This window comes from Podarcis melisellensis (genome assembly GCF_964234715.1).
Source record: "Podarcis melisellensis genome assembly, chromosome: 5".
Lineage (NCBI taxonomy): Eukaryota > Metazoa > Chordata > Lepidosauria > Squamata > Lacertidae > Podarcis > Podarcis melisellensis.
The window spans coordinates 14,616,446-14,644,206 of record NC_138537.1 but is presented as its reverse complement, the minus strand read 5'-3'; the positions used below and the strand labels follow the sequence as shown (position 1 = coordinate 14,644,206).

At 43.5% G+C, this 27,761-nt stretch overlaps 1 protein-coding gene and 1 long non-coding RNA gene across 2 annotated transcripts in view; both read left to right on the top strand.

Annotated features, from left to right (window-relative positions):
• LOC309370038 overlaps positions 1–27,761 on the top strand; it is a 349,876-nt gene that overhangs the window by 174,314 nt on the left and 147,801 nt on the right. The window lies entirely within an intron of this gene.
• Positions 1–27,761, top strand: part of FNDC3B (fibronectin type III domain containing 3B) — a 259,170-nt gene that overhangs the window by 120,080 nt on the left and 111,329 nt on the right. The window contains exon 4 of the mRNA XM_081910793.1: positions 25,896–25,972. Coding sequence (XP_081766919.1) covers positions 25,896–25,972 — 77 coding nt within the window. The remainder of the gene's footprint in view (positions 1–25,895; positions 25,973–27,761) is intronic.

Sequence of the window (27,761 nt, the reverse complement as noted above, 5' to 3'; positions counted from 1 at the left end):
AAACCCCACCCCCACCTTATCCCCTATCAGATCTGGAAGTCGAGCCAGGGATGATGTGCAGAACAGGAGGACGGGTTTACTTCTGCCATACAGTGCTTTCCTCCAACAGTTGACTTGAGTAAAGTTGGAATTCCCAATCCACAACGTTTAGTTTTATGGTGGTTTATTTGATTGTGCTAACTTACTTTTATTTTTTGAACATTTTTTTTATAGACTCTAGCGTGGCTGAAGCAAAATAGCTGAAGGGATAGCTCAGTTGGTAGAGCAAGAGATAATAATAATAATAATAATAATAATAATAATAATAATAATAATAATAACAACAACAACAACAACAACAACAACAACAATAATAATTTATTTATACCCCACCCATCTGGCTGGGTTTCCCTAGCCACTCGGTGGCTCCCAACAGAATATGATAAACACAATAAAACATCAAACATTAAAAACTTCCCTATACAGGGCTGCCGTCACATGTCTTCTAAAAGTCAGGTAGTTGTTTATCTCCTTAACATCTGATGGGAGGGTGTTCCACAGGGTGGGCGCCACTACTGAGAAGGCCCTCTGCCTGGTTCCCTGTGACTTTGCCTGGTTCTTAACCTCAGGGCCTTGGGCTTGAGCCCCATGTCAGATGAAAGGTTCCGGCATTTAAAGGAGGTTGGACTAGATGATCACTGTGGGCCCTTCCAACTCTGCGATTCTATGTGCCATGCACTCTTAAGGAGTGTGCGTGCGAACAATGGAGAGGTGAATGGTGCGCACGAGCAGTGTGTGTCCGTTAGCATAGGTTCTACACGGAAACAGAACTGCAAATCACAAAACAAATGCAGGTTCACATGGGTCTCCACTAGTCCGCTTGTCTGACTGCTTTTCCTTTTGTTTGGAATGATTAAGGATTGGGGGTACTGGTCAACTTAGGAGGGCTCTCTCCTCTATCCCGTTCTTAAAGCACTTAGACGGGGTCTTGGATTATTAGAGAGCCTTCACTTCCGTACGAAAAGGCTGAAAGGAATTTCATTGCGGCTCGCAGCAGCTTTGAGATCAAGTTCTGATGCCCACAAGATAAGTGGCGATTCCATTTTGGGGAATAGCAGACCCAAACTGGAGGGTAGGATGGGGGTCCGAATCACTGAGTCTAATGCAAGTCCTCTCCAGGTGCTTTCCACCTGACGTGCTCCAAACCTTTGGATTCCTTTCATACTTGGCACGAGTCTAATGGAACAGTTGCTGCCAGAAAAAGTAATTTATCAGATAGCAAATTGCCTTAGAAATGGGCTGTTGAAGCCACATGTAACATAAGCCTGTTTTCGAAAGTGGGTTAGTATGATACCGCTGTAAACATCAAATTACTGGGATTACTTTGCACATTCTTCTTCTTTTGGGGGGCTTAGAAAGGGCCCGGAGATAAAATTCTTGAAACCTGGCTTCCATTTAGTATAATCTTAAGTAATCTTTAATATAGAGAATGCTATAATCTCTTCCACATTTGCAGATTTTTCCGTTTATTACAAAAGCCACTTTGTCCATATGGACAAACACATTGGTCACGGTTAATTACGAAACCTGCTGCAGATCGTAAAATTTAGTGGTTTTAAAATGTGGATTAAAGTATTGAGACTTTGCTAAAGCTCTTTTTTAAAAAAAAAAAAGCATAGAAGTATTTCGAGCATTTGGTCTACTCTATTGAGAGTAGAGGAAATAAAAAAAAATTCCAGGTTGAGTTCAGATTCGTAGGTTGACGGGGGGCGGTAGTGTCTTCGAACCAGCAAGCAAGTTAATCCTAGAGCTTTAGTGAAAGAGTTCTGTTGTGTTGCTAAGCAACACTTTGCATTATGTTGCTGGGTTGTCATGGCGAAAGAATGGCCGCTCTCCGTCCTTTGCAGAACTATGGAGAATCTATTACTCATCTCCGGGGAGCCACAAAGGCTTTTCATTTCATATCTAACTTTCCTTCAGAAATGACAATCTAGTTTCCTTAATTGTCCTTTTCATGAAATGGTTTCTGTATGCCAACATTGTAGGTATCTATTGGCATTCTGTGTCCCGACTTGAGGGCCATGCATTTATTCTGAATCCATTTGCCTAGATTTATTTCTTAATAAGAGTTTATCTAAGCCCCCAACTTCTTTAAAAATAAATAAATCATGGGTGGTGCACAATAAAACAATTCACACATTGAAATATTATGGACCAATCCTAATTAGAAATCCAGTGTAGTTCACACCAGCGGAATTTATGGCAGTTTGAGTTTATTCAAATCTCCATTCATGAGGAATTTGACTTAAGTTGTTGTTTAGTCGTGTCCGACTCTTCGTGACCCCATGGACCAGAGCACGCCAGGAACTCCTGTCTTCCACTGCCTCCCGCAGTTTGGTCAGACTCATGTTTGTAGCTTCGCGAACACTGTCCAACCATCTCGTCCTCTGCCATCCCCTTCTCCTTGTGCCCTCAATCAATCCCAACATCAGGGTCTTTTCCAGGGAGTCTTATCTTCTCATGAGGTGGCCAAAGTATTGGAGCCTCAGCTTCAGTTTGACTTATAACACACCCTTTTTGCTGGCTTTTTTCCTGCCAGGTTGCTAGGTCATGCTGAAGCTGAAAGGTGCTTGGAACAATTTTCTTCTTTCTTCTTTAGCAATCACTCATAGCCAAGTGAGATTGTCTTCCATGAACACGGTCTTAACAGTGAGTCCATAAGTGAATGTGGAGGCCAATTCTGGATCCACACATCCTGCCACAGTGGGGACATAGGTTTCCGGGCGAGAGTTGATCACGGTGAGGGCCTGCCAAGCGTGCCTTCCTCTTAGCACATTTCTCCCTTTTGTCCTGAGTTTGAGCGTCTTCAAAGCCCACGACACCTTTGGTAAAGGCTGTTTCCTTGCCTTATCTCATCCCTGCCATATCCCTGGGACATCCATTTTTGGGGACTTTACTTCTGCTGACCTGGGGTGAGGGACTTAATAATGATGTACTTGGTGTACGTTGGTGAGGGGCTCATCATGTTGATAGCCTCGAGTGAGTCCTTGCTCAGCTGGATGAGTCCACAGTTCCCTGAATCCAAACTCTCTTATACCAGCAGATCTTGCATTTGGATTGTGCTGTAAATATTATCACCTACATAAGTGGGTTGGCATTCCAGATTTTTCACGGATCCCTTTGCATGTTGAGCTCTGCATATGGTAGATGCAGCACGACTGATACTTGTTTCATTGAGTTTTGTCAGATATAAAATTATAAAATAAAATATGAAAGGGGGGTGGGAATAGGGCGTTTTTGTGTCTGGTGTGACCTAGAAACAAAATCCTGATAATCCATTCACTCACTCAATTTCTCTAACAATTGCATTCAGTGCTTTAACATTATTTACTTGTGTTTAATCTTGTGTTTTCTTCTGTGAACTGCCCTTTGGATGAAGGGCGGTATATGAATTTAATAAATAAAATAAATAAAAATGCAATGACAATAAAAAAATAAGAAGGCTGAAAAGGCAAGAAAGATAATGGATTGGTTGAGAGTAAGGTTCCCTGTTGATCAAGGAGATAACAAAACTTTTTTTTTAAAAGCAATTATTTTGATCCAGTGCTAGCCATTGTTTTGTGGAGGTGGATGCTGAAGAAATCTAGTGCTGGAGGATAACCTTACTTTTCCTCTAGAGCATCTGCATTGACCCCGATTAGTCCCTTGCAAACGGAGGTGAAGGCAGAACAAGATTGGTGTGAAACTTTCCATCACACCAAAGCTGTGAAATTGCTGTGTGTGGATAGTTGGCCCCATTTAGCCTGGTGAACGCCAGAGGCAGAACCAGAAACTCATCGGTCTGTGTGCTCTGCTGCCTTGAACGATTTACCTAGGAGGTAAAGGATTCCTAAGCTTCAAGCTGACTCTGCCAATTTCATGACGTCCATTGTCTGCCCCTGATCTGGAAGGACTTGTAAAGGCTCCTGAGGCAGGACGGGAGCCTGTCTGGGACATAGGAAGTTGCCTTATACTGAATCAGGCCACTGTCCCAGCTAACTCAGTAGTGTTGCCATGAACAGACAGCAGACGATCCTAGCTCTACCTGGAGATGCCAGGAGAGGAAATCATGGCTTCTCTTATGGCTTGTAATGCTGATTCCAGCTAGCATTTATGGACTAAGGCACTTGATTCTGCATTCCACTGGTAACATGTGGTGTCCATAGTTAGTATAAAGCAGTGTTCCAGTGCGATTGAATAGGATTTCAGCGTACCTATTTTTTTAGGTAATACTTGCTTAAAAACGAAGGTCGTAAAAAGGCAGGGAAAGGATGCAGGGAGCTTTTGGTGGGAATGATGAGGATGTTTTGTTCTCTTTTGGTGGTTTTTATCCTAAGGAATGACAACAGAAATGTTTTCCACTGTCTTTCCTGAAGCATCTTTTCATCCTGGGGTGGGGTGGGGGGAAGTGTGTTGCTTTCGGATTGTGAAGTCCAGGTGAAATCTTGAATCTTCCCATGAAGAGTTCTACAAAGCCACATTTTTATGTAATCTCATATAGTTTGTGTTTTAACATGTTTTCAAAAGGTCATTTTCTAGTGCAAATGATGTCAGTGTATAGCCCAGTTTGTTTAAACAGAGTGCTGAAGTCACCCTGAAGAAAACCTGGCTAACGTTGCCATCTTTATTCACGTGAGGAGTTTCAACAGCATTCCAAGGTTCCAGTGGAAATTTGTTTTTTGCCGTTTGGCCAAGAATATGCTTAAAACTCCACATTTTTATGGAAACTTTCTTTCGCTTACTTTGGTGCTTTTTTTTGACACTTGGAATATACACTAAAAAAAAGAAAAAAAAATCCATTCCAGGAGCTGATTGAGCAAGAAGAGTGACAACAATTGAAGTCTTAAGATATATTAACTAGGGTTGTGGAGAATATTCTCCCCATCAGAATTTCAGGCGGAAGCTAGTGATTTTGCCGGGTTAGGCCCACAAATTGATGGTGTGAAGCTTCGCATTTTTCTAGCCATTCATTTTCTGCTGGTTCCCTGGCATGCTGTTTCTTTCTCCATCCATAATTAGTCAGATGAGTGATACCCAGTCAGAGATTGGGATTGTTAACAGAATGGATTTGCAGCACTGCGTAGCCAATCCAATTTGGTTATCTTGAGGGCAAGTGAAAGCAGGGTAAGTGAGGGCAACGTAAGTGAGGAGGAAAAAACCGTTGAGGGATTTTAGGAAGCTTTTTCACTCTGCCCATCTTGTGGGTATTGAATCCCACTCCCCTTGGTTTTTCTTGTTCTGGACAGCCTGTTCATAATGGCAAATAATGATGGAAGAAGAAGTATTTCCCAGCCAGATGGGCGGAGTATAAATATATTAATATTACAGGGGTACCTCAGGTTACATATGCTTCAGTTTACATACGCTTCAGGTTACAGACTCCGCTAACCCAGAAATAGTGCTTCAGGTTAAGAACTTTGCTTCAGGATGAGAACAGAAATCGTGGCGCGGCGGCGGCAGGAGACCCCATTAGCTAAAGTGGGGCTTCAGGTTAAGAACAGTTTCATGTTAAGAACGGACCTCCGGAACGAATTAAGTACCTAACCCGAGGTACCACTGTATTATTATAATATTTATTTGCACATATATTGACCCCATCTCCTTTGCTGTGTTGGTTCATTCTTTAGTCTTCATATGGTCTTTATAACTGTTCTGCCACCAATCTGATATTAAGTGGGCAAGCTGTTTTAAGAGGAAGCCATTCTCAAGCATAGTACCTAATTCCCCTGGTAGCCTAAATCTGTTTTGTGTCTGTGCCACTTGGCGATTTTCTTTGTTGCCTTCTTTGCCACCGACTCCAGCTGCGGTTTTATCTACTTGTCTTATAACTCCTTAAATCACAAATCAAGAAAAGCAACTTACCTCTTAAAAGCAGCATGGTCTAAATGAATCAAAATTCAAACTATCAGATAAAAATAAAACTTTGGTCACTATTTTATTTTATAAATTTATATACTACACGTCATGAAAAATAATTTGACGCATTTTATTTGTTCTGCCAATCTGAAGGAAGCCAGTGGCCTACACTGGAGTAAGAGAGAAAATTGCAACAAAGACTGAAGACTGCTATTCAGATTTCATGTATGTTGTTATCCGAAAATCTTAACCACATTACTTGCATGTTGTTGTTGTTAAAATTTATATACTGTCCAAGGATCACAGGGCAGTATACAATACAAAAAACCCCCCAAAGATAGTAATAAAGAAAAACAATAACACACACACACATTTTAAAAGGCCATAGATTGTTTAATTAGCCAAAGGCTTGGGAGAAGAGGAAGGTTTTCACCCTGGCGCCTAAAGATATGTGACGAAGGAACCCGGTTAGCCTCCTTGATTTCCACGGTATTTTTTCATCTGTTTTTAGGTTTTTGTCGTCCTAAAGCATAGTCCTTCAAACGTGAGCGAGAAAGGGGCCTGGTGAAAGCTGTGGGCTTTATTGAACTGTAACTTTCTGATTAAAGGCTTTTTTGTGCTACCTTGAAGCCCGTCCCGGTGGGTTACTGGAGGCGCACAGTGTCTGGTTCTCGTTGCTGTGGACTCACAGGAATCTTGGTGTTTGCCGAGTGGATGGCTGCACTTACTGTCCAAACAGATCTGTGTTTGCGAACTGTGAGCATATTGCTGTCTTCTGTGAGGCGCTCCACCATGACTTGAATGGCTCCTCTTGTTCTCAGGGCCTGGGACTAAAATATTTCAGACTTTACTAAGCCAGTCACAGTCTTGCTAAACCCTTAAAACACACACACACACACACACACACACACACACACCAAACAAGAATGGAAAGATTGCTTCTTCTGGTCTTCTGGTTTGAGTCTGCCTAACGTCGAGGGTGGTGTGCCTCTCTTCAGCCAATATGAGGCAAGAAACCTTTGACAAATGCGCTCTGATGATGATACAGTTCACTTGATTGCTAACATGCTGCCATCCTTTTAAGGAGATACTCCAAAGTAAGTTTTTCCATGTCCGTTAGCAAATTCCTGAATTTAAGACCTCTGAAGGGTAGATTAGCATTTGCCAACTTCTTAGCTAATTGGGTGGTAAATTTACCCAAATGAAACTATACTATATTTGATTCTCATTCTTATTTTGAGGGAACATTGCTTCCATGAATTTCTGGAAAAGGCAGTATGATTGGGCACCAGAAAATACTGCAGTCAGGTTACAAAATCTACCTGTTTGGTATGAAAGGGTAGAGAATTGTCAGTCTGGCCGCACCTCCCCTCCCTTGTTTCTCTTCTAATTTCCAAAGTTTTGTGTGCTGTTTTGTAGTCTCTGCATTCAGTTATTTGCTGTAGGACAGGCATAGGCAAACTCGGCCCTCCAAATGTTTTGGGACTACAACTCCCATTGTCCCCAGCTAACAGGATCAGTGGTCAGGGATGATGGGCGTTGTAGTCCCAAAACATCTGGAGGGCCGAGTTTGCCTTTGCCTGCTATAGGACTTCAAACACCAATGTGAGCAGCTGGAATTGGGCTCAGAAATAAACTGCATCTGATTTGCAATACAAGTTATATGTTCGTTAAAGATGTTATTGGTCAGTAATCTGGACATTGCATTCCAGGCTAATTACAACTTCTGGACAGTCTTCAAGGGCAGCTCCATGTAAAGCACACTGCAGTAGTCCAACCTAGAGGTTGCCAGAGCATGGAGAACAGAGGACAAGCCATGTTTTGAAAATGGGGTTGTAGCTGGCAAAGCAGCCATGGCTCCAACAAGAAGACCATAGCTTCCAAAACACATGGCTCTCAAGGAATACCATGAACCGGCAGCACTGCTCCTTCTCAGACCCAAGAACTCAGAACACTTCAGTTGTAACTTAAATTTATTGTCACCTTTGCAACCCAGCACTACCTCCCAGTGCCAGTCCAATACATGAGCTTCATGATAAATGATATGGAGGGACAACTCCTAACGGCTTCATACAGATGTCAAATAACATGGAGGACAAGATACGACAGGTCAACTTTCATAGCTCTGAACCGTAGCCTGCTATGACTGTTCTCTGGACATAGTCCTGAAGATAGAGTAGAACCAGTGTGAGACCGTGGCCCTTCTTTAAGAAGTCGCTCTAGGAGGGAAATGGCCAACTGTATCAAAAGCCACTGAGAAGTCAAGGAGAACATGGAAAGTCACACTCTCCCCACAAGGGTCTAAGAAAGCTGGACTGAAATGGGTAGAAATAACCAGTTTCCTCCAACTGTGTCTGAAACTGAGCTGCAAGCACTGTTTCAAGCACCGTGGCCCCAAAGCACATGTTTGCCACTGGGCAATAGTTCAGTGCTTCTGCATACAGGGAAGGCCCATTTAAGATGGGAGAACACCACCTCCATCAGGGCAGGCAGCATCTCCCACTCCTGCAATGAGGCATTAATCCCTGGATATAGCCAGTCATGCCACTTGGATGAGCTCTAATAAGCCAAGATGGGTTCAGAGCCCAGGTGGTTGGCCTGCAATCACCCTCAGGCTGGACCAGAAAGTGCTCTGGTCACCTCTGTAGCATTTGTTCTAACTGTGGATGAAGTCTCATTCCTTCCCAATCTGAGCAATTTTATCCCCAAAGTGTCTAGCAAACTTGTCATAGCAGAGCGTCAGAGCAATGCCCTACTGGCTAGATGACAACAGCCGATTCACCACTTGGAAGAGATTTATTTATTTTATTTATTAAATTTGTATACCGCCCTTCACCCGAAGATCGCAGGGCAGTTCACAACATAAAAATACAAAATGTGAACACAAAATGCACAATAAAGCAATAACTCCACTCTCACAAGCGCATTTTGAAGGCCATAGGATGTTAATCAGACAAAGGCCTAGTGGAAGAGAAATGTTTTCGCCTGGTGTCTAAAGATATGTGATGAAGGTGCCAGGCGAGCCTCCCTGGGGAGAGCATTCCACAAAAGGGGAGCCACTGCAGAAAAGGCCCCGTTCTCCTGTTGCTCTCATGAAGGAGGCGCATGAGGAAGGGCCTCAGGTGATGATTGCAGGGTCTGGGTTGGTTCATATGGGGAGAGATTGAGGTATTGTGGTCCTGAGCCTTTTAAGGATTTGTAGATCAAAGCCAGCACTTAATTGGGCCAGAGTGCTATTTGTGGATGCTGTGGTGGTGAAAAAAGTAGGCTTTTCTTGCAGTCATCAGCACCTCACGGCAGGTGCAGTAATGTTCTTTGAGCCATGTTTGATCATAATTCAGATTGGATTCAGATAATTCAGATTGCACTGTAGCTGTTGAACTTCCTGTTTCGTTGCATGCTGGCCGCTATAGTATTAAGATGATCTGCACACTTATCATTAAGGACATCTCTCAGTTCCATCCCAAGAGAAGAATCTTGGCAGGAATGTCGGCCGTGTCATCTGGGAAGCTCCTCAGAACATTGAGGAATCTCTCAGACCCCATAAGTCTCTGGGGGCAGACCGTCCTAATGGATCCCGCACTCCCAAGCCAAATCTCTCCAGGAAGTAAACTGTCCACCACAACAGTCTCCTGACAAACCCCACAATCAATTTATATTCTCAGACTCTTCCCCCACCCCACCCCAAATTCCTGCAGAGAGGAGTATTACTGGTGCTTGGATGGGTTTTTAACACAGTGCTTTGCTAGAGCTCCAAACTATATTTAGCTAGCAGGATTATTCAGCCGCTTTCAAAAATATAGCGCAGTTCTTCACAAATAGAATGACATTCCTGTAAACGTAGGTGTAAATAGAGGTGAATTACAGAAATAGTGCGTCGTCGTCCCCAACCGAATATTGCTTGCCTGCTTTGCATGTTTCGCTTTTCCTCCTTCTGTGCAAGCTGATTCTCACAGATGTGCCGCTGAGGTGGGAAAACAGAAGTGAGGGGGAGTTATGCGAATCCCTCCAAAGCCATGGAGGAAATTGGTTTTAAAACTGGGATTAGCAGACACTTGAATCTCTGTCCTGGTCTCCAGGATCACAGTTCTTCCCATGGTAGTGAAGGGAAACAAGGACTAACTTGTTGCATCGTATTTGCTGGAAGAAGTCACTGTGCAAACAACTCTATTGTTTCTATAGTAACAGATGATTGAGAAAAGATCATTGTTAAGCACACTGAAGTGTTGTTGTTTTTTTTAAAAAAGGGAAAAACTGATCCACAGTTAAGTGGAGAGGCACTGAAATATTTGCTTGAAATTTCACATCCCTCCCACTCCCTTTCTTGCATCAAAAGTTGATTGTCCCATCTGTACGCACAATTTTATAGACATTTCACAGCACATTATAAAATGTGGCAGACTTTAATTCATTTTCTAAGGTTCCCATAGCATCTCTGACTAAAAAAAAGGAACTGGTATACTTACTTGCGTAATGCACTTCAAAATGCCTGTCTATTGGATGGATTTGGGAATTCAGACATAAAATCCAGTGAAGTTGTTTGATTTTGCACTCAGCATTTTAAAAATACTGCATTTTTAAATTTCATTTAAATGCAGGTGTGTGTTCACGTGTTCATTAGTGAGGAATTTTTAAAAAGTCCATCTCTCATACACCAAAAAATAAGTACCATTTCATAATAAATTAATTTATAATATAAATTTGTAACAAAAACAATCCAGACTTGGGGATGTTGTAGTACCTTGGTACCTTCTGCCTTGGTCAGACCTCAGCTGGAGTACTATGTCCAGTTCTGGGCACCACATTTCAAGAAGGATATTGAGAAGGTGGAACGTGTGCAGAGGAGGGTGACCAAGGTGACCAGAAATGATGCCTGATGAGGAACAGTTGAAGGGATTGGGTATGTTTAGTCTAGATAAGAGGAGACTGAAAGAAGGTATCGTAGCTTGTTTTCTTCTGCTCCTGAGGCTAGGACCTGAACCAGTCGATTAAAGTTACAGGAAAGGAGATTCCGATTAAACATCAGGAAGAACTTTCTGGTGGCAAGAGCTGCTCAACAGTGGAACAGACTCGCTCAAAAGATGGTGGACTCTCCTTCCTTGGAGGTTTTTCAGCAGAGGTTGGATGGCCATCTGTCATGGATGCTTTAGCTGAGATTCCTGCATTGCAGATGGTTGAAATAGATGACCCTTGGGGTCCCTTCCTCTCTATGATTCTATGAATCTATGATCCTTTGCATGCAGAAGGTCCCATGTTCATTCTATAGCCTCTCCACTTAGGGCTGGGGCAAAACCCCTGTTTGATGAAACCCTGGATCACTGCTTGCCAATCAGTGTGGAGAATACTGCTACTTGGTGACTCCAGATGCCAACACTTGTTGAGGGCAGTTGTGCTTGTCTGATTTTGTCTTTCTTAAATCCTGCCACATCACAATTCCTTTCTCCAAAGGATCGAGGTTGCTAGATGGAGATGTGCCTTAGAATAACAAACACATCCCTTTTTTTTTTTTTACCGTGCGTACTCCAGCAGCCTAGGGACGCGGGTGGCGCTGTGGGTAAAACCTCAGCGCCTAGGACTTGCCGATCGCATGGTCGGCGGTTTGAATCCCCGCAGCGGGGTGCGCTCCCATCGTTCAGTCCCAGCGCCTGCCAACCTAGCAGTTCGAAAGCACCTCCGGGTGCAAGTAGATAAATAGGGACCGCTTACCAGCGGGAAGGTAAACGGCGTTCCGTGTGCTGCGCTGGCTCGCCAGATGCAGCTTGTCACACTGGCCACGTGACCCGGAAGTGTCTGCGGACAGCGCTGGCTCCCGGCCTCTAGAGTGAGATGAGCGCACAACCCTAGAGTCTGGCAAGACTGGCCCGTACGGGCAGGGGTACCTTACTCCAGCGGCCACCAAACGGCTGTCCATATTCCTGCAGGATGTTTGTAAAAACATTTGGCAGCAGCCGCTGGAGAATGTGGAGGATCGATGCTGATAAAAACTTGGATGGCTAGTTGTGAAGCAGGGAGGGAGGGAGCAGAAAGCCCTTCCTGCATTTCTGAGCAGAGACAATTGTGAAATTCATATGTAGCGCAGCTGGAGGAGCCTTGGAAGCCATAACATCTGTGGCTGCAGAACACTAAATTGTTTGTTTCAGTTTTGAATCTTGGCTTTATAGTTCTTCTCTCCCCCCCCCCCCAGCCTCAACCCCACCCCAGGCCTTAAATCGCCTTCGCGTTGCAACATGCAAGATGGGCAGTGACCTTTCTGAAAGCTGAGTTTTGGGGGGATGTGAGAAAATGGTCACTCACTGCATCCATAACCTATCCATTTTCGTGTTCTTGCAACCTTTATACCTCGCCTTTTATTCTAAGGTGGTGTAAATGAGACAGTGCTGTGCTACTTTCACAACGGCCCTGGGAGGCGGGTTAAGTTAAGAGAGGCAGAGAAGAGAGGCTGAGACCTGTCCTCATCGATTTAATGGCATAACAGGGATCTGAACTCGGGTCTTCCTGATCCATGCCCAGCACTTCATCCCAGGGGTGGCTTATGTGGTGCCATCCAGATGTTTTGGACTTCAGCTCCCATCACCCCCGGCATAACCAATGGTCACGGATAATGGGAATTGTCTAGAACATCTGGAAGCCGCCGTGTTGACTACCCCAGCATTATCCACTGCCACACACAGACTCTCTGCAGATCGTCTCCCCGGTGTTGTTTTTTGTAGCAGGCAATAGGTTATTTTGGTCTATGCAGGCAAAATATCTTTATGAGATTGCTCTGTGTGGGTAGGTGACCCAAGGACTACTATAAAATCTCCAAACTGTTTTGTTTTCCCCAAGAGGGAAAACAAAGGAACCCAGGTGCCCATTCTAACCCTAAAAGCAAAGGAAGGCATCTACCAGCAACATTACTTTACTCATCAAAAGGTGCATTTTAAACGAGCTCTTGGTAGCTGGCAGCTAGAAAAGGAATATAAATATAATGCCTACTTTTTAAAAAAAAATGTATCTGGCATTAAGACCTTCTTAAACAGTTTTATGTAGCAGTGAAATCCTACCTAGCACATAACTGGAAATCTTCCAAGCAACCTTCTAAACAGCAGCGGCTTGATAAAACTCGGGAGACGTGAGGATAATGAACAAAATCAGCAAGAATGACAAAGAAAGAATTCCAGTATTTAAAAAGGCACTGTGGCACCATGGTTTCCATTTTCCAGCTTCTTCAAGCTTTTGACCACAGTCCAATCAAATACAGATGCATATTTCTCCCCGCTTTCCTGACTGTGATTCAATTACACATCCCTACTCTCAGCAAACGGACACCTCAGCTTGTCTTAACCCTATCCCACAAGCCAAGCCAACCAGTTTCATTTCCCCATTGCAGTTAATTAGTGATCTTGTTGTATTGATTGGTGGTCTGCCTGTCTTGTTGCTTGTATTCCCAACTTAATTTCAAAATAAAATCTTCATAAACAAAAAGGATAAATAAAACCACTTGAGTGCAGGGGAGGGGAATTAAGACCTTTGCTCTGCCCAAAAAGCTTAGCAAAGAGAAAGTATATTAATAGGTATCTTTTTAAGGTTATATGAGCCAGGGGAAAGATGCAGGTATAATGGCCTGGTTTGCATGTCACAATAAGCCAAACCATGGTTTAGTGTGAATACAATGTCTGTCAGAGAGACAATTGCGGCCATTTTGCTCCTCCCCTCTTGTTGCTCTAGTGCTGCTCTGCTGAGCGGAGCCGTGTTTGACTTAGTGTGTCATCTGAACCCAAGCTTATGATTTTGCTTTTCTGGATAAACCACAAGCCATAAACCTTGCTTACAGCTTGTGATTAGTCAGGAGAGAGATAAACCTGGGTTAGGATGACATGTTTCAGCCAAACCATGGCTTAACTCAGAGCAGCAGCAGGATGACTGCAACATCTCTCCCAGAGTCTCTATGTTTGCCCTAAACCGAAGTTATTTCCCCCCCACCTCCATGATGCCAGCAAGGAAATAATTCTAACAGTGATGACGAATAGCCTTTTATAGGTGATTTACATAACATAAGAACAGCTGAAAATAGTTTTTTAAAAACGGTACAAACAACAGAGAGGTTTCGAAAGAGTACGAAATAAACACCTTTCGTCCAGAAGGATGCGAGCCTTTCAGCAGGCTTTAGAGAGAGGGAGAGAAATTTCCCCTGCAGGCATACTAAGTTTTTGTGATCATCTTTACAAGGCTGGGATAGCAACCACTTTTCAGAATGCGCTTCTCTGCAGGTTTTGTCATCAGGCTTTGTTTTTCCAGGGTCAGAACAAGGCCTTGCCTCCGGGCTGATTAGTCTATAGCAGCTCAAAACCAACATGGTCTGCGGAAGGGAAGCACTGGAGAGTCTTTACGGGCATGTGACTATAATTGACATAAAAAAAACCCCCGGCTCATTCAGTAGGTTAGGGATGAATGTGCATTCCACGCATATCTGTTGGGAATACAAACATTAAATGCAGACGCTATGTAATGCATGAATACTTGATAGGTGCTCCAAGACTGTGATAGTGCTCATGTGACTTCCTGCTAAGCGTGACTTCTCCCCACCACCACCACTACTCCAAAATCTTAATTCTGAGTGTCAGTTTCAGCCTAAAATTTATCCCGTAATCAACAGGCTGCTAGTTTCAATTCACTGAGAGATGTTTTGGCTTGTGTGTGTTGGTGGATTAATTTGATGTAGCTGGTTTTTTAAAAAGATACTTCCATGGATCCCCCCCCCCTTTTTTTACAATAGTTAACCTGATTTCTTTAGCAGCGTTCGCTGTCCTAGTTAGCTGATTTTAGACAGATGTTTATCTCTTGACTTACAGTCTAGACAGATGTGATTTACAAACTGTAGCCCAGCTGGTAAATTGCCCTGGGATCTGCAGCCTTATTTTCGATGCATAGAGTTATTGTGAAATACTTCTTTTGCAAGTGCTTTTGCAGCAGCGGGGGCTGAGCCAGCAAAGGTTTATTGGAGCAGCTGAAGATGTCTTTTGTTTTATTCTTAAAAGTTGTTAACGCAGGTTCTATTTTCCAGTTGCAAAAATATAGGGAATATGGTGCCGGGGTGGGGGTGGGGGAGGATATTTATCCTATCAAATCTCCATCAGAAAAATCAGTTCCCAACATTCCTTCATGCCATAGTGTGTGACCAAGATGCAGAAACTGGGATTTAGCTCTGCAAATAGGATTTGTTTCTCACTGGCTTGGGTCAGCACTGCACCGGGATTATTTGTTGTTGTTTAGTCGTGTCCGCCTCTTCGTGACCCCATGGACCAGAGCACGCCAGGCACTCCTGTCTTCCACTACCTCCCACAGTTTGGTCAAACTCATGCTGGTAGCTTTGAGAATGCTATCCAGCCATCTTGTCCTCTCTCGTCCCCTTCTCCTTGTGCCCTCCATCTTTCCCAACATCAGGGTCTTTTCCAGGGAGTCTTCTCTTCTCATGAGGTGGCAAAAGTATTGGAGCCTCAGCTTCACGATCTGTCCTTCCAGGGAGCACTCAGGGCTGATTTCCTTAAGAATGGAGAGGTTTGATCTTCTTGCAGTCCATGGGACTCTCAAGAGTCTCCTCCAGCATCACAATTCAAAAGCATCAATTCTTCGGCAATCAGCCTTCTTTATGGTCCAGCTTTCACTTCCATACACCGGGATTAGGAAAACCAGTTCAGCTCCAACATGCCCTTTAAGATTGGAAACATACGAAGAAACAGCGTAGTTATCAGCCAGACTACTGGTTCTTGCAGCCCCAGTGCCATCTATTCTCAGTTGCAGCAGCTCCTCAGCACTGCAGACAGATGGCTTCTTCCAACTGCATTTGCTGAAATCCTTTTTTTAAAAAAAAGCTTCCCTGGCCTGCTGTTGTATCTGCGACATTCTGCATGGAACATGTGCATTCTGCCACTAAGCTCCGACCCCCGCCTTGCATTTTAAAATTTACTTTCTTCTAAAACTTAAACATCTGGCTTTCTTTGCATAAGCACACTCTTAGATGAAGACTTTCAATGGAACGTTTCAGTCTTTCACAATCCTTCATTTCAGAATTCTCACATTTCCCTTCTGCGATGTTCTGTGGCTGTTAACGCTAGTCTTTGTTGGGCGGCTTTTGGGTTGTGCCTTCTCTACATCCTGTAACGGGGGGTGGGGAGTTTCAAAATATTTCCCCCTCCACTACTACAAACTTTAGGGTATCCCTGTGCCTGCTGATTTTTCCTTCTCATGGGTTCTGGCTGTTTAAGGTCAGAGCTCGTTTGGAGCATAGCTGTCAACTTTTCCCTTTTCTTGCGAGGAATCCTATTCGGAATAAGGGAATTTCCCTTTAAAAAAGGAAGCGTTGACAACTATGGTTTGGGGGCAGGGTGACACCACAGGTTTGGCACCACTGACATTTTAAAGTCTGCCAGTGATAAGCCTCCAGACTTAGAAAATGCATATGCTTTTAATATCTCCGTCCTTGGAGGTTTTTAAGGAGAGGTTGGATGCCCATGTGACAGGGATGCTTTAGCTGAAGTTCTTGGATTTGCAGGGGATTGGTCTAGATGACCATTTAGGTCCCTTCCAACTCTACGATTCTATTATTATGATAAAGACTGAAGTTCTGACTTTCTGGGCTACCAGTGGTTGGGTACCTGCTCTTTTGCTTTTCTTGTTCATCGTATGACTGTGGCTTTATCATCACTGGAGAGAGAGGTTTCATTATAAGACTGAACATAAGGTCTCCTGGGGCTGGTGGAATTTCTAGGCTTCATACAGGTCCACCAGAGAATGTCATGTGCATTTTCACTGGTGTGATAACCATTGGCTAGATACACAAGTGCTCTTGAGGAAACAAAGAAAATCTCATATTCTCAATAGTGGCATCCTGTGCTTGGAATACTGACATAACTTGTGTCCTAGCAAACAAGAAGTGTATATTTGAAATATTATTAATTAATTAATTAATTAATTAATTAGTATCCTGCCCATCTGGCTGGGTTGCCCCAGCCATTCTGGGTGGTTGACAAACAGGAGGATGGATAAATAGATGAGTTAGTTGCTCAAATGGACCAGTTAGTTATGTATATTTTCTTGATCAAAAACAAAAGGAACATTTTATAGTCTTCAGCTTGCTTTTGAGGTCAGCTAGACCTTGGCTGCGATCCCAAGTTTTGTGTCCCTGCCACATCCCCCCTTCCAATTTTCACATGAGGACTGACTGTCCCAGAATTGCTTTTTCTGCATGAGGTCAACTCTCCCCTTGCTTTCTTAGGCCATCTTTGGCTTCCTGTTCCATCACTTTTGATCATCTGTTTTGGTGGAGCGTGCAAAGAGAGGCAGACTGACTTCACCCTATCGAAGGCCAGCTTCCTGCTGTTTGTACCCAGTCATGTGGAAGAAAGAGCAGCACTTTATGACATAATCCTTTTGAGTGCAGTTTGCTGAACCACACACCAAAGACAATTAATTGATTCTGCTAGTTACACCAGTGGCTTCCAGGCTTCCTTCTGTCGCAGAACCCTTTCCATTTGTGGTTGACAAGGACCTCCTGCATATCTGGGGCTTCTTCCATAGCACGCTGTTTGCACGTCTTTTGGACACCCTGTGAGTCGACTTAGAATGCATCCAGTGTTTTGTGGTTGTGTCTTGCATGTAACTTTGCCAGTGATGGACAAAGGGTGCATTAAGACACGGGGAATATTGCACTAGCTTCCCTGATTGCAATACTAGCATTTCTGTCTGATCTTCTCATGCTGCTTTCACGCAGCAGATGCTCTTCCATTGAACCACACTCCTTCCTGGGTATGATGTTGGAGAACCAGTGCAGCAAAGCATTCTTATAGTTTCTTATGACACTCTCTGTGCCGCCCATGAACTACGAATCACAGAAGCAAAAGGGAACTTTGGAGGGTTTGAGCCGTCCTGGCTTGGGTTGTGCTGGCTTTTGAGCTTCTCAGGGCTCTACGTTTAGCACCATGTGAAAGTTAAGTTGATGGTCTGGTGGCGGTCCAAGCCACCCCAATGTCACTCTACAGAACAGCTTTTTGACAAGGGAAAAGCTTTGCCAATTGTGGGAGGGTGAATCAGAGGACATTTGGAGCCAGTGTGGTGTAGTAGTCGAGAGTCAGTATGGTGTAGTGGTTAGGAGCAATGGACTCGTAATCTGGTGAACCGGGTTCGCTTCCTCCACATGCAGCTGCTGGGTGACCTTGGGCTAGTCACACTTCTCTGAAGTCTCTCAGCCTCACTCACCTCACAGAGTGTTTGTTGTGGGGGAGGAAGGGAAAGGAGAATGTTAGCTTCTTTGAGACTCCTTAGGGTAGTGATAAAGTGGGATATCAAATCCAAAACTCCTCTTCTGTTCCTTATGTTCCGAAGCATACTGATGTGGCTAATTGAAATGTAAAAGAGACCACATGTTTTGGATGTGCAGGTTGCCCATATTTTATGTTGTTTAGGACTGGGTGACATATCAATATATCGTCCAAAACAATATATTGTCCAAAACTGTTTCATAATTTTTGACCTAGCAATACATCGCAAATCATGATGTGTATTGTTAGGGCTGGACTATATATTGTCCAAAACCGGTTTAAAGTCCGTCTCATGATACTGGTTTCATAATTTTTGACCTGGCCATATATCACAAATGTGTGTTTGTGTGTTCTGCAAAAATCGCAATGAGGGGAAAACCGTGAAGCCATCCCAATGACTCCACCCTTATTTCAGACATTGTGATATATTGGTATATTACGATGTTTAGCTAGTGATATATAATGACGTTGAAAACCAGGTGTTGCAAATCCATAGTGCCTATTGCTGAGCTAATTTAGGTATGTTTTAGGGTGGAACTTAAAATCAATTGTAACACTGTAGTGGCAGGCATTAGAATTGTCTTTTACAAATAAGTTTCTATAGAAGGAAATAAACTGGGAAAGCCTTAGAATAGCAATGTACAGTAACCCAGATAACGGAAGGCTGGGGGAGAATTTGGTAGAAGATGCCTACACAATGCTAGCAGCAGTAGTAAAGAAAGTTAGCAGAAGGGATTTAATTAATGTGTACAAGGAAATTATATGATCCCTGCTCCCCCCCCCCCCCGCAAAATGTGTCTTTGTTACAGTCATTATTTCAAAAAAAGGAGAAGTTGGGGATTAAAGCTGGGAAGGTGATTAATTAGACAGAATTTCCTGAAACAAGACATGACTTCATTCTAGAAGAGAAAAGAAAAATAGGCAGGGGATATGACCGCTCTCACTGCTGCAGAATTGAGATTGCTTCTGGAAAATGATGGAAATCTGAGGATGTGATCGTCTTGGCTGGATTTCATCTGTGCGTTCGCTCAGCCAGGCTGTGCAATTACCGTGTTGTGCTAATAAGGGCATTGCCAGATTTGCTACCGTTGTTGTTTTAGTGCTTTTAAATGTGTGAAATGCCTCACAATCCTATTAACTTATTCTTCCTCACAGCAATCCCATGAGAGAGTTGGGGGTGGCCTGATGCAAATTGGGTACCTTGCAAGATACAGAGATCGCCATTGTTTTAGAAGGCTTTTTTTAAAAAGAGAGAGAGAGAGATTGGTCATATTTATGGAAGTAGTTTTATGTCTGTCTATGCCTGTATCCTATTGCCGCTAAATGGACCTTCCATATGCAAAGGGTGTCTGCATACGTACATACATACATACATACATATATACATACATTAGCTATTTGGGATGAATATGATAAGACCTTTCCCTTCATGTCCACTATTTGAAACAGAATGGTCCAACTGATCCAGCAATTCATATGTCCACCGTAGAGAATGTGCTTTCAGTAGTTTTGTAGAAAAGGGAATTCTGGCATTTCCAAGTTGCATTGACAAGAATGGACAGAATTGCTCCTCTCCTTGACAAGCATCACATCTCAAAATGCACAATCAAGAATATGAAGTACCTCAGGTTACAGACGCTTCAGGTTACAGACTCCTCTAACCCTGAAATAGTACCTCGGGTTAAGAACTTTGCTTCTGGATGAGAACAGAAATCGTGTGATGGTGGTGTGGCGGCAGCGGGAGGCCCCATTAGCTAAAGTGGTACCTCCGGTTATGAACAGTTTCAGGTTAAGAACGGTCCTTCAGAACGAATTAAGTTCTTAACCCGAGGTACCACTGGATAGGGCCAGGCGATATATTGTCAGTCAGTCAATGTTTATTACAGCAAACAGCCAGCATTAGGTGATATATTGATATATCACCAAAAACTGGTTTGAAGCCCATATCATAAAAATGGTTTCATAATTTTTGACATGGCAATATATCGTGAATCGTGTGTGTGTGCGTGCGTGCTCTATGCAAAAAATCACAATGTGAGGGAAACCATGAAGCCAACCAATTCCTAGCTCCATCCTTATTTCAGACATCGTGATATATTGTGATGTTTAGTTGGTCATTTATCATGATGTTGAAAGCCGGCTGTTGCCCAGACCTAACTTTGTATCACTTTGCTAAAGTGTGGTTTGTGTTGCTTACATCTAAAGCAGGGTTAGGGAACTTGTGGTCCAGATGTTGGGCTTAAGCACCCATCAGCTCCAGTCAGCATGGCCATTGACTGAGGTTGATTGGAGTTGGAGTCCAGTAACTTCTAGGAAGCCACAGGTTCCCCATCCCTGATTTAAAGAAACCACAGTCGGGAGATTAGCTCATATGAAATCATCAGCCCTGACTGGGAGATGGCAACGTATACCCTTTCAAGAAAAGTCTGCCCAAGTGCCATGAGCAACATTGCAGACCCTGAGGCTATGCGCCTTGCACCCAATTACAGTGCTGCCTCGCAAGACGAAATTAATTTGTTCCGCAAGTTTTTTCTTCTTGCGAGTTTTTCGTCTTGCGAAGCACGGTTTCCCATAGGAATGCACTGAAAATCAATCAATGCGTTCCTATGGAGACCGTCCGGGGACAGAGGCGAAGCGCCGCGCGCCTTCCCCTCTGTCCCCGGACCTGTTTTAAAGCAAGGGCCGGCGGGGAGAAGATTGCTTCTCCCCGTTGCCTGCCCCGCAATATCCGGGAACAGAGGGGAAGGCGCGCACGCTTCCCCGCTATCCCCGGAGCAAGCCCATAGGGAAATGCGTCTTGCGAAGCGGCTAAGAAAACAGAAAACTCCTTCGTCTAGTGAGTTTTTCGTCTTCCGAGGCGTTCGTCCTGCGGGGTACCACTGTATGCACCTGGGGGCCATGCCTTGAACATTTCTGATGCCACCAAATCGGGGGGGGGGGGGATAGATGCGGAGACCAATAACTGCCAACATTGTATATATTATGGAATTTTGCTGTAGGAGCTCAGAAATAAGAACAAGCGTATTCCTATGCTTGAATGGAACCAAATTGTCAGGTAAATGTGTATTGGATTGCATCCTAAATTTGGAAGTATGTTTGTGTTGAACACCTTGGCTTTGGCGAAATGCTGTAAACCTAATTTATAGTCCTATATATCCAGTAAAAGTAACTAGGCTTGAGGTTTCTGGCCACATTCCATGTTCACCCCAAAACAGGATGGGGCTTGGTCCTCTAGGATCTCTGCACCTTGTCTTGTCTTTCCTCCATGGTTCTGGAGGTAAGAACTTGGACTGAATGCTCTGGGGTGGGGAGGTGGGGAAAGGGAGATAGCAAGCTCCCATGAAATGAGCCAACATTTACGTGACTTAATGGGCACAAAGTTCCCCAACAGAGTTGGGGAGAAGATCAGCATGGAGCTTTCATCCCTTCCTGGCCAGCTTTCATCCCTTCCTACTGGATAAATCTGATCTAATTCTTTGGGGAGCACAAGAGAATTGGATGAGTGAGTGAGTGAGTGAGGGGATACCAGACTGGCACCAGTTTTCCAGGGTTCCAACCGTGGACATCTCCCAGCCCTACCTTAGAGACACTAGGGATTGAACCTGGGTTCTTCTGCTCTACTACTGAGCTCTTGCCTCTTCCCTCTGTGGAGTTACAGGGAACCAGGCAGAGGGCCTTCTCATTAGTGGTGACTGCCCTGTGGAATACTCTCCCATCAGATTTCAAGGAGAAAATTAACTATACAACTTTTAGAAGACATCTGAAGGCAGCCCTTAATGTTTGATGTTTTATTATGTTTATATATTTGTTGGAAGCTGCCCAGAGTGGCTGGGGCAACCTAGTCAGATGAGTGTGGTACAAATAAATTAATAATAATAATAATAATAATAATAATAATAATAATAATTTACAAATGGTTCCTTCCTTACAAATTGTTTCTAAGTGCTAAGTTCTATCCATTCAGGAAATGACTCTTGCCATTGATATTTGTAAGTTCTTATTGTCTTCTTGCAAGCCATCTTTGGCACGCACGCACGCGCGCACACACACACACACACACACAAACATATATATACACGCACAAAGCAGAGCTATTCATTAAAATATATATATATGGTCAAAGCCCACGATAAAACAGCAGTATATAAAATTGCAGTGTTTCTTTCTGTGAGTTTAGCATTCGTTTATGTGGGTCGTGTTGCCAAGGCCAGTCTTTTAATAGATGCACTGAGTTGTCCCAGGCGGGAGACTGTTTCTAGGTCTAACGCAGAGTCCCCACTTCCAAGTTGTTTTGATAGTGGCAACGGGAGACGAGAAATGAAATGTGTGCTAAAGTCATTTGCCCAGCCCTGAAATAGAGGCAGCGAAGAAAACATCATACAGCAGTAAATCATTCACCTGTCCAACATTCTTTAAAGCCCTTTCCCCAAATGACTTTAACAGTCTGAGGGTCACACCTGAGGTTAAGAGTCTGCTTGTGCAGAGCACTTCTGATGATAAAATGCAATTTTTAAAACATTGAATCCGAGGCATTTACAGACAGTGGAGTCTATTGCATGTGAGAGTTCGGTTTCATCCCGAATGGCGGCTGTTACTTTATAGACGGATTGACAGATGTTTCTCAGACAGGTTCTATAACAGGGCCAATTTGAGTGTCAAAGCAGTTAGCGCCTGCTTAGGTGTGAGAACTTAAAAGTGCAGAATTTTTTGTAATTCTCAAATTGCAGGGCATGTGTGTTAATTTTGAGGAGATTTTGACATATCCGATAGGGACTTGTTAATAAGGACCAGTGCTATACTTCTATATTCATCACAAACGCCTCCCTTGTTCTTTTAGAATGGCAGTGGCTCTCACCTGAGAGGTGCTGGCTGAAAAAAAAAGCCCTCATAAGGACGTATTTTAACGATAGATAAAACATGATTGGGGGTGGATGTGTATTGCTATAAGTAATACCCATGTAGCCCAAGACAGCTTTTGAGAAGCTGATCAGTTAAATACTACACTCTTGATCCAGCTAGAGAAAGCCACACTTGCAGTCCTAACTGTGTCTACTCAGAAGTAAGACTCAATTAATTGAGGCCTGGGGGGCAGGGTTGCAGCCTAAATTCCATATAAACTAATGGCGCATGTCTAACTTTAATTCCCATTGCTTCTAATGGGTCTTAGTGACGGATAATTTTATCTTGATGGAGATCGGAAGCTTTTAATAACTGTTTCAAGGTAGCGTGTGTTTGTCTGTGAGTATCTGTGTCACTCCTCTTTGCCTCAGTTTAAGACAAGCCTTGTAAATAAATGTATCTGCAAAAGTTATGGCTTATGTACTCCCAGCTGTACTTATAGGAAACGTAGGAGGCTGCCTTACATTGAGTCAAACCATTGGTCCATCGAGCTCAATATTGAGGATTTGAAACATTCACAGCCCTACCAGGAGACGCCAGGATTGAACCCAAGACATTCTGCATGCAAAACAGATACTTCTATCACTGAGCAATGGCACAGCCTATCTCATGATAGAATGCAAGAAGGAGAGACTTTATTTCTGATGTTGTGACCAAGGCGTTTTGGTCATGATAACCAGAAAGCCACCAATTTGTAATTTAAGTTTGTGGAAAGCCTGCCTCTCTTGATGGTGAAATTTCCAGACCTGGAATTTTAGACGTCTTCCGGCATTTCAGTTAGAATCATTGTAGAAGTAAGACATATGGCGTCTTTAAACCATTCCCTGTATGGTTTCCTATTTTCCATTTTACCTAGATTTATGTAGCTCGGCGCCCTAATGCTTATGGCACATGAGCTGCTGTATTTGCATTTGATACTTCAGAAAGGAACTTTCGACATCCAAGGTTGGAGTTTTGAGTGGAAACTTTTAAGTCTCTTGCTTATATAACCACATTCCTTGGTTAATCCAAACTGCTGAGGTAATGAGTTTTGTGGTCTTCATATGTTCCTGAGATAGTTCTTCACATATGTAGAAACTGAGCGCAATCGGAAACTTCTGGAAGGGAAAGTTTCGTCTAGGCCAGTGGGTTACAAACTGGAGATCCTTGTGAATGGCTATTCCCTTTGCTCCTTTGCCGTACTGTACCTGTTTGCTCAATAGGTGTCAATGCAGATGCCACACGTAGGCTTGAAATTGAGCAACTTGCCCAGGGACAATAAGGCTCAGACCTTCCCCCAGTATTATCCATCTGATTTTGTGTGGTTGTATGTGTTGTCGTGATAGTTAATGTGTGCCTGCAGACCTTTGTGAATGCCAGTCAATGTGTGTGGATCACTAAGCAGTTTCAAGAACTGATGTATCACAACGGCTAAGAGACCAAGGTGCAAATTTGTAAAGTTCCTGGTTTGTCTCTCTCATGATGTTCTATGATCTCACTAGGTTGCTTTGAGTGAGCCAGTGTCTCTCAGCCTCATCCCCCATTTATAATAGGGGCTACAATAATACTGACCTACTGCGTGGGGTTCTAAGGATTCCAGCATTATATATGTGAAGCCCTTTACAGACTCTTAAAGTGATTTATAAATCGTAGAATATTTGCTAGATTATTATTATTTACTGAGGGTGGCTTGTCGTGGACTTAGACCTCCAGAAGATTGAATTCTATGCAAAGCCATATAATGGGCATGACCACTTCTGGGGTATAGTGCCAGTCTTCTTGAAGGCCTTCTCTTGCACCCACCTGGTGCCATGCAGATGTTTGGGGCCAAGGGGTGGTGTAGACCAAAACATCTGGAGGGCACTGACTTGTGGGAGTCTGGTGTAGATTTTGAGAGGCATGGTAGAAGAGCTGATAGTGTTGCATTTTTGCTGAGGAGACACGCTCAATTCGCTGCCCAGCCATGAAATTCACTGTCTGGCCTTTGGAAGTCAACATGTGTCAGCTTGACCTACCTTGTAGGTTTGACCTGGAGGTAAAAATAGTGTGATTTCATGTATGCCACCCTAAGCTGCTTGTGGAAAACAAATGTAATAAATCAGTCGTTCACAAAATTGGCACTGGTGCCTGCTGGTTATAATTCTATAATAGTGACTGTAGAGTGAATTGGTTCAGAAATTCTAATAAGAACACCAGTTATATGCAACTGGAGTAATGTGGCTTCACCCACTTTTGCCTGGAAACACGTTTATATTACTATTTTCACTTTATGTTTATATATTCAAATAAACAAACAAAAAACCTTCCAGTCAGATTGTTTCACTTTAAATGTTTATAAGGTGCACTCGTGGAACATGTTATATCTCTCAAGGGGACTGGTGTTGCTTGTGTGTTATGTAAATATGCCAGGAAGCCCAACTGCATGAGTGGAAGTTCTTAAACATTCCTGGAGTGATGTGTGAGGAGCAACTGAGGTGGTATCAGCTATGTGCTTCTGGGGAGACATATGTTCAGTGATACCTCGAGTTACAAACAAGGTTACAAACACTTCAGGTTACAAACTCCGCTAACCTGGAAGCGATATCTTGAGTTGAGAACTTTGCTCCAGGATGAGAATGGAAATCATATGCTGGTGGCACAGCTGCAGTAAGAGGCCCCATTGGTGAAAGCACGCCTCTAGTTAAGAACAGTTTCAGGTTAAGAATTAAGTTCTTAACTAGAGGTACCACTGTACAGCATGTCAATATCAAAACTGGTTCTACAGATGTCCTAGAGTCTTTTAGCACAGTACACATGAAGGTAAAGCATATCTTAATCGTTTGGTTTTTCCTCTTTCTATCTTCACAGGACCCGCAGAGGTTCCCATGATGTCGCCAAATGGATCTATTCCTCCCATACATGTGCCTCCAGGTTATATATCACAGGTATGCTTTTTTCAGCAAAAGAATTTGGGTGCCGGCAGGGATGTGACATTTCAAACATTTGCACATAATTCAACATCCCACCTTCTCTCTCTTTTTGTGCGCAAGCTTCTAGCCCTCATGGTGGCAACCTGATCCCACCTATGAAGGCACCAGCAGGGTTCTTAGTGACAAAATTGTGTACTTCCTCTTGCCTCCAGCTCAAAATGCCTCTTGTTGAGTCCCTCCCGCTGGCTGGTCAAAGCCCATGGAACTCCGCAGAAGGAATGGGGAAGAGGGTTCGCAGATCTGCTTCCTCCTCTCTGACTAATAATAATAATAATAATAATAATAATAATAATAATAAACTTTTATTTGTATCCCACCCTCCCCGGCCGAATTCGGGCTCAGGGCGGCTATCATCAGATATACAGTGGTACCTCGGGTTACATACGCTTCGGGTTACAGATTCCACTAACCCAGAAATATTGCTTCAGGTTAAGAACTTTGCTTCAGGATGAGAACAGAAATTGTGCTCCGGCGGCGTGGCAGCAGCAGGAGGCTCCATTAGCTAAAGTGGTGCTTCAGGTTAAGAACAGTTTCAGGTTAAGTACGGACCTCTGGAACGAATTAAGTCCTTAACCCGAGGTACCACTGTATAACATTAGAATAAAATCAAGCAATAATTAAATTACCTCCTAAAAGCAGGTCAAAATCAAATTAAAGTCTAATTAGATGGCTTTCCGCAGGGTTAGATAGAGGCAGAAGGGGAAGATCTCTCCCAGCTATCCCTGGACCATCCATTTGGACGTCTCCATCTGATCTTCCTCCCTCCTCTTGCATCTTGGGCTCCTCTACATTACCACAAAGAGTAGGCTTTGTGAAATTAGCCCTTTAACATCTGAATATAGCAGCTGGCCGTGTAGTCATAGGAAAAGCTATATATTGTCTCTCTCTCTCCCCCCCCCCCACCCCACATTCTCCCCGTTGAATTGAAACGTACTTCCCGCCATGTGGAAAACGAATGTTCTGTTTTTTCAAATGACTTCATACCAAGTAACAGCTTGAAGCACGTAGTAGTCACTTGGTGTAGCTTTTCTGTTGTTGTTTGTTGGTGCTGATGTTATAATAGCTGTGTTCGCCTTATTTGCTCTTGCCCGGGCCCAGCGATGTTGGTAATTAATAGGACTATTGAGTGATTATTTAATTTGCCTTCTGTTTGTTTTGGCACTGGGATGACAAGGATGTAAAGGAAATAAGAACATTCCAGCTTGCGAACGAAAACATATTTTGACTTCGGTTTGGTCGGCCCTCGGAAGGCTGCGTCTTGAAAGCCAGGCAGAAAGCAGATATCCCTGTGGAGAAATAACAAGGCCTATTAGGTGAAAGCTATAAAACCCACCCCACCCCATTTTGTTACACCAACCCTTTGGACTACGGAGTTTTAGCCTCAAACGTTACCTTTACTGCCCATTGATTGAAGCTCTGGATTGAAGCAACCTAGGTTCTGGGGAAAGGATCTGCAGAAAGAGCTGGCTTGTGTGGGGCAAGGTGGGCTTTCTTGACAATCAGCAGGTGAATAATAATAATAATAATAATAATAATAATAATAATAGTAATAATTTATTATTTGTACCCTGCCCATCTGGCTGAGTTTCCCCAGCCACTCTGGGCGGCTTCCAACAAATACATTAAAATGTCACACATTAAAAACCTCCCTGAACAGGGCTGCTGTCAGATGTCTTCTAAATGTCAGGTAGTTTTTTATCTCTTTGACATCTGATGGGAGGGCATTCCACAGGGCGGGTGCCAC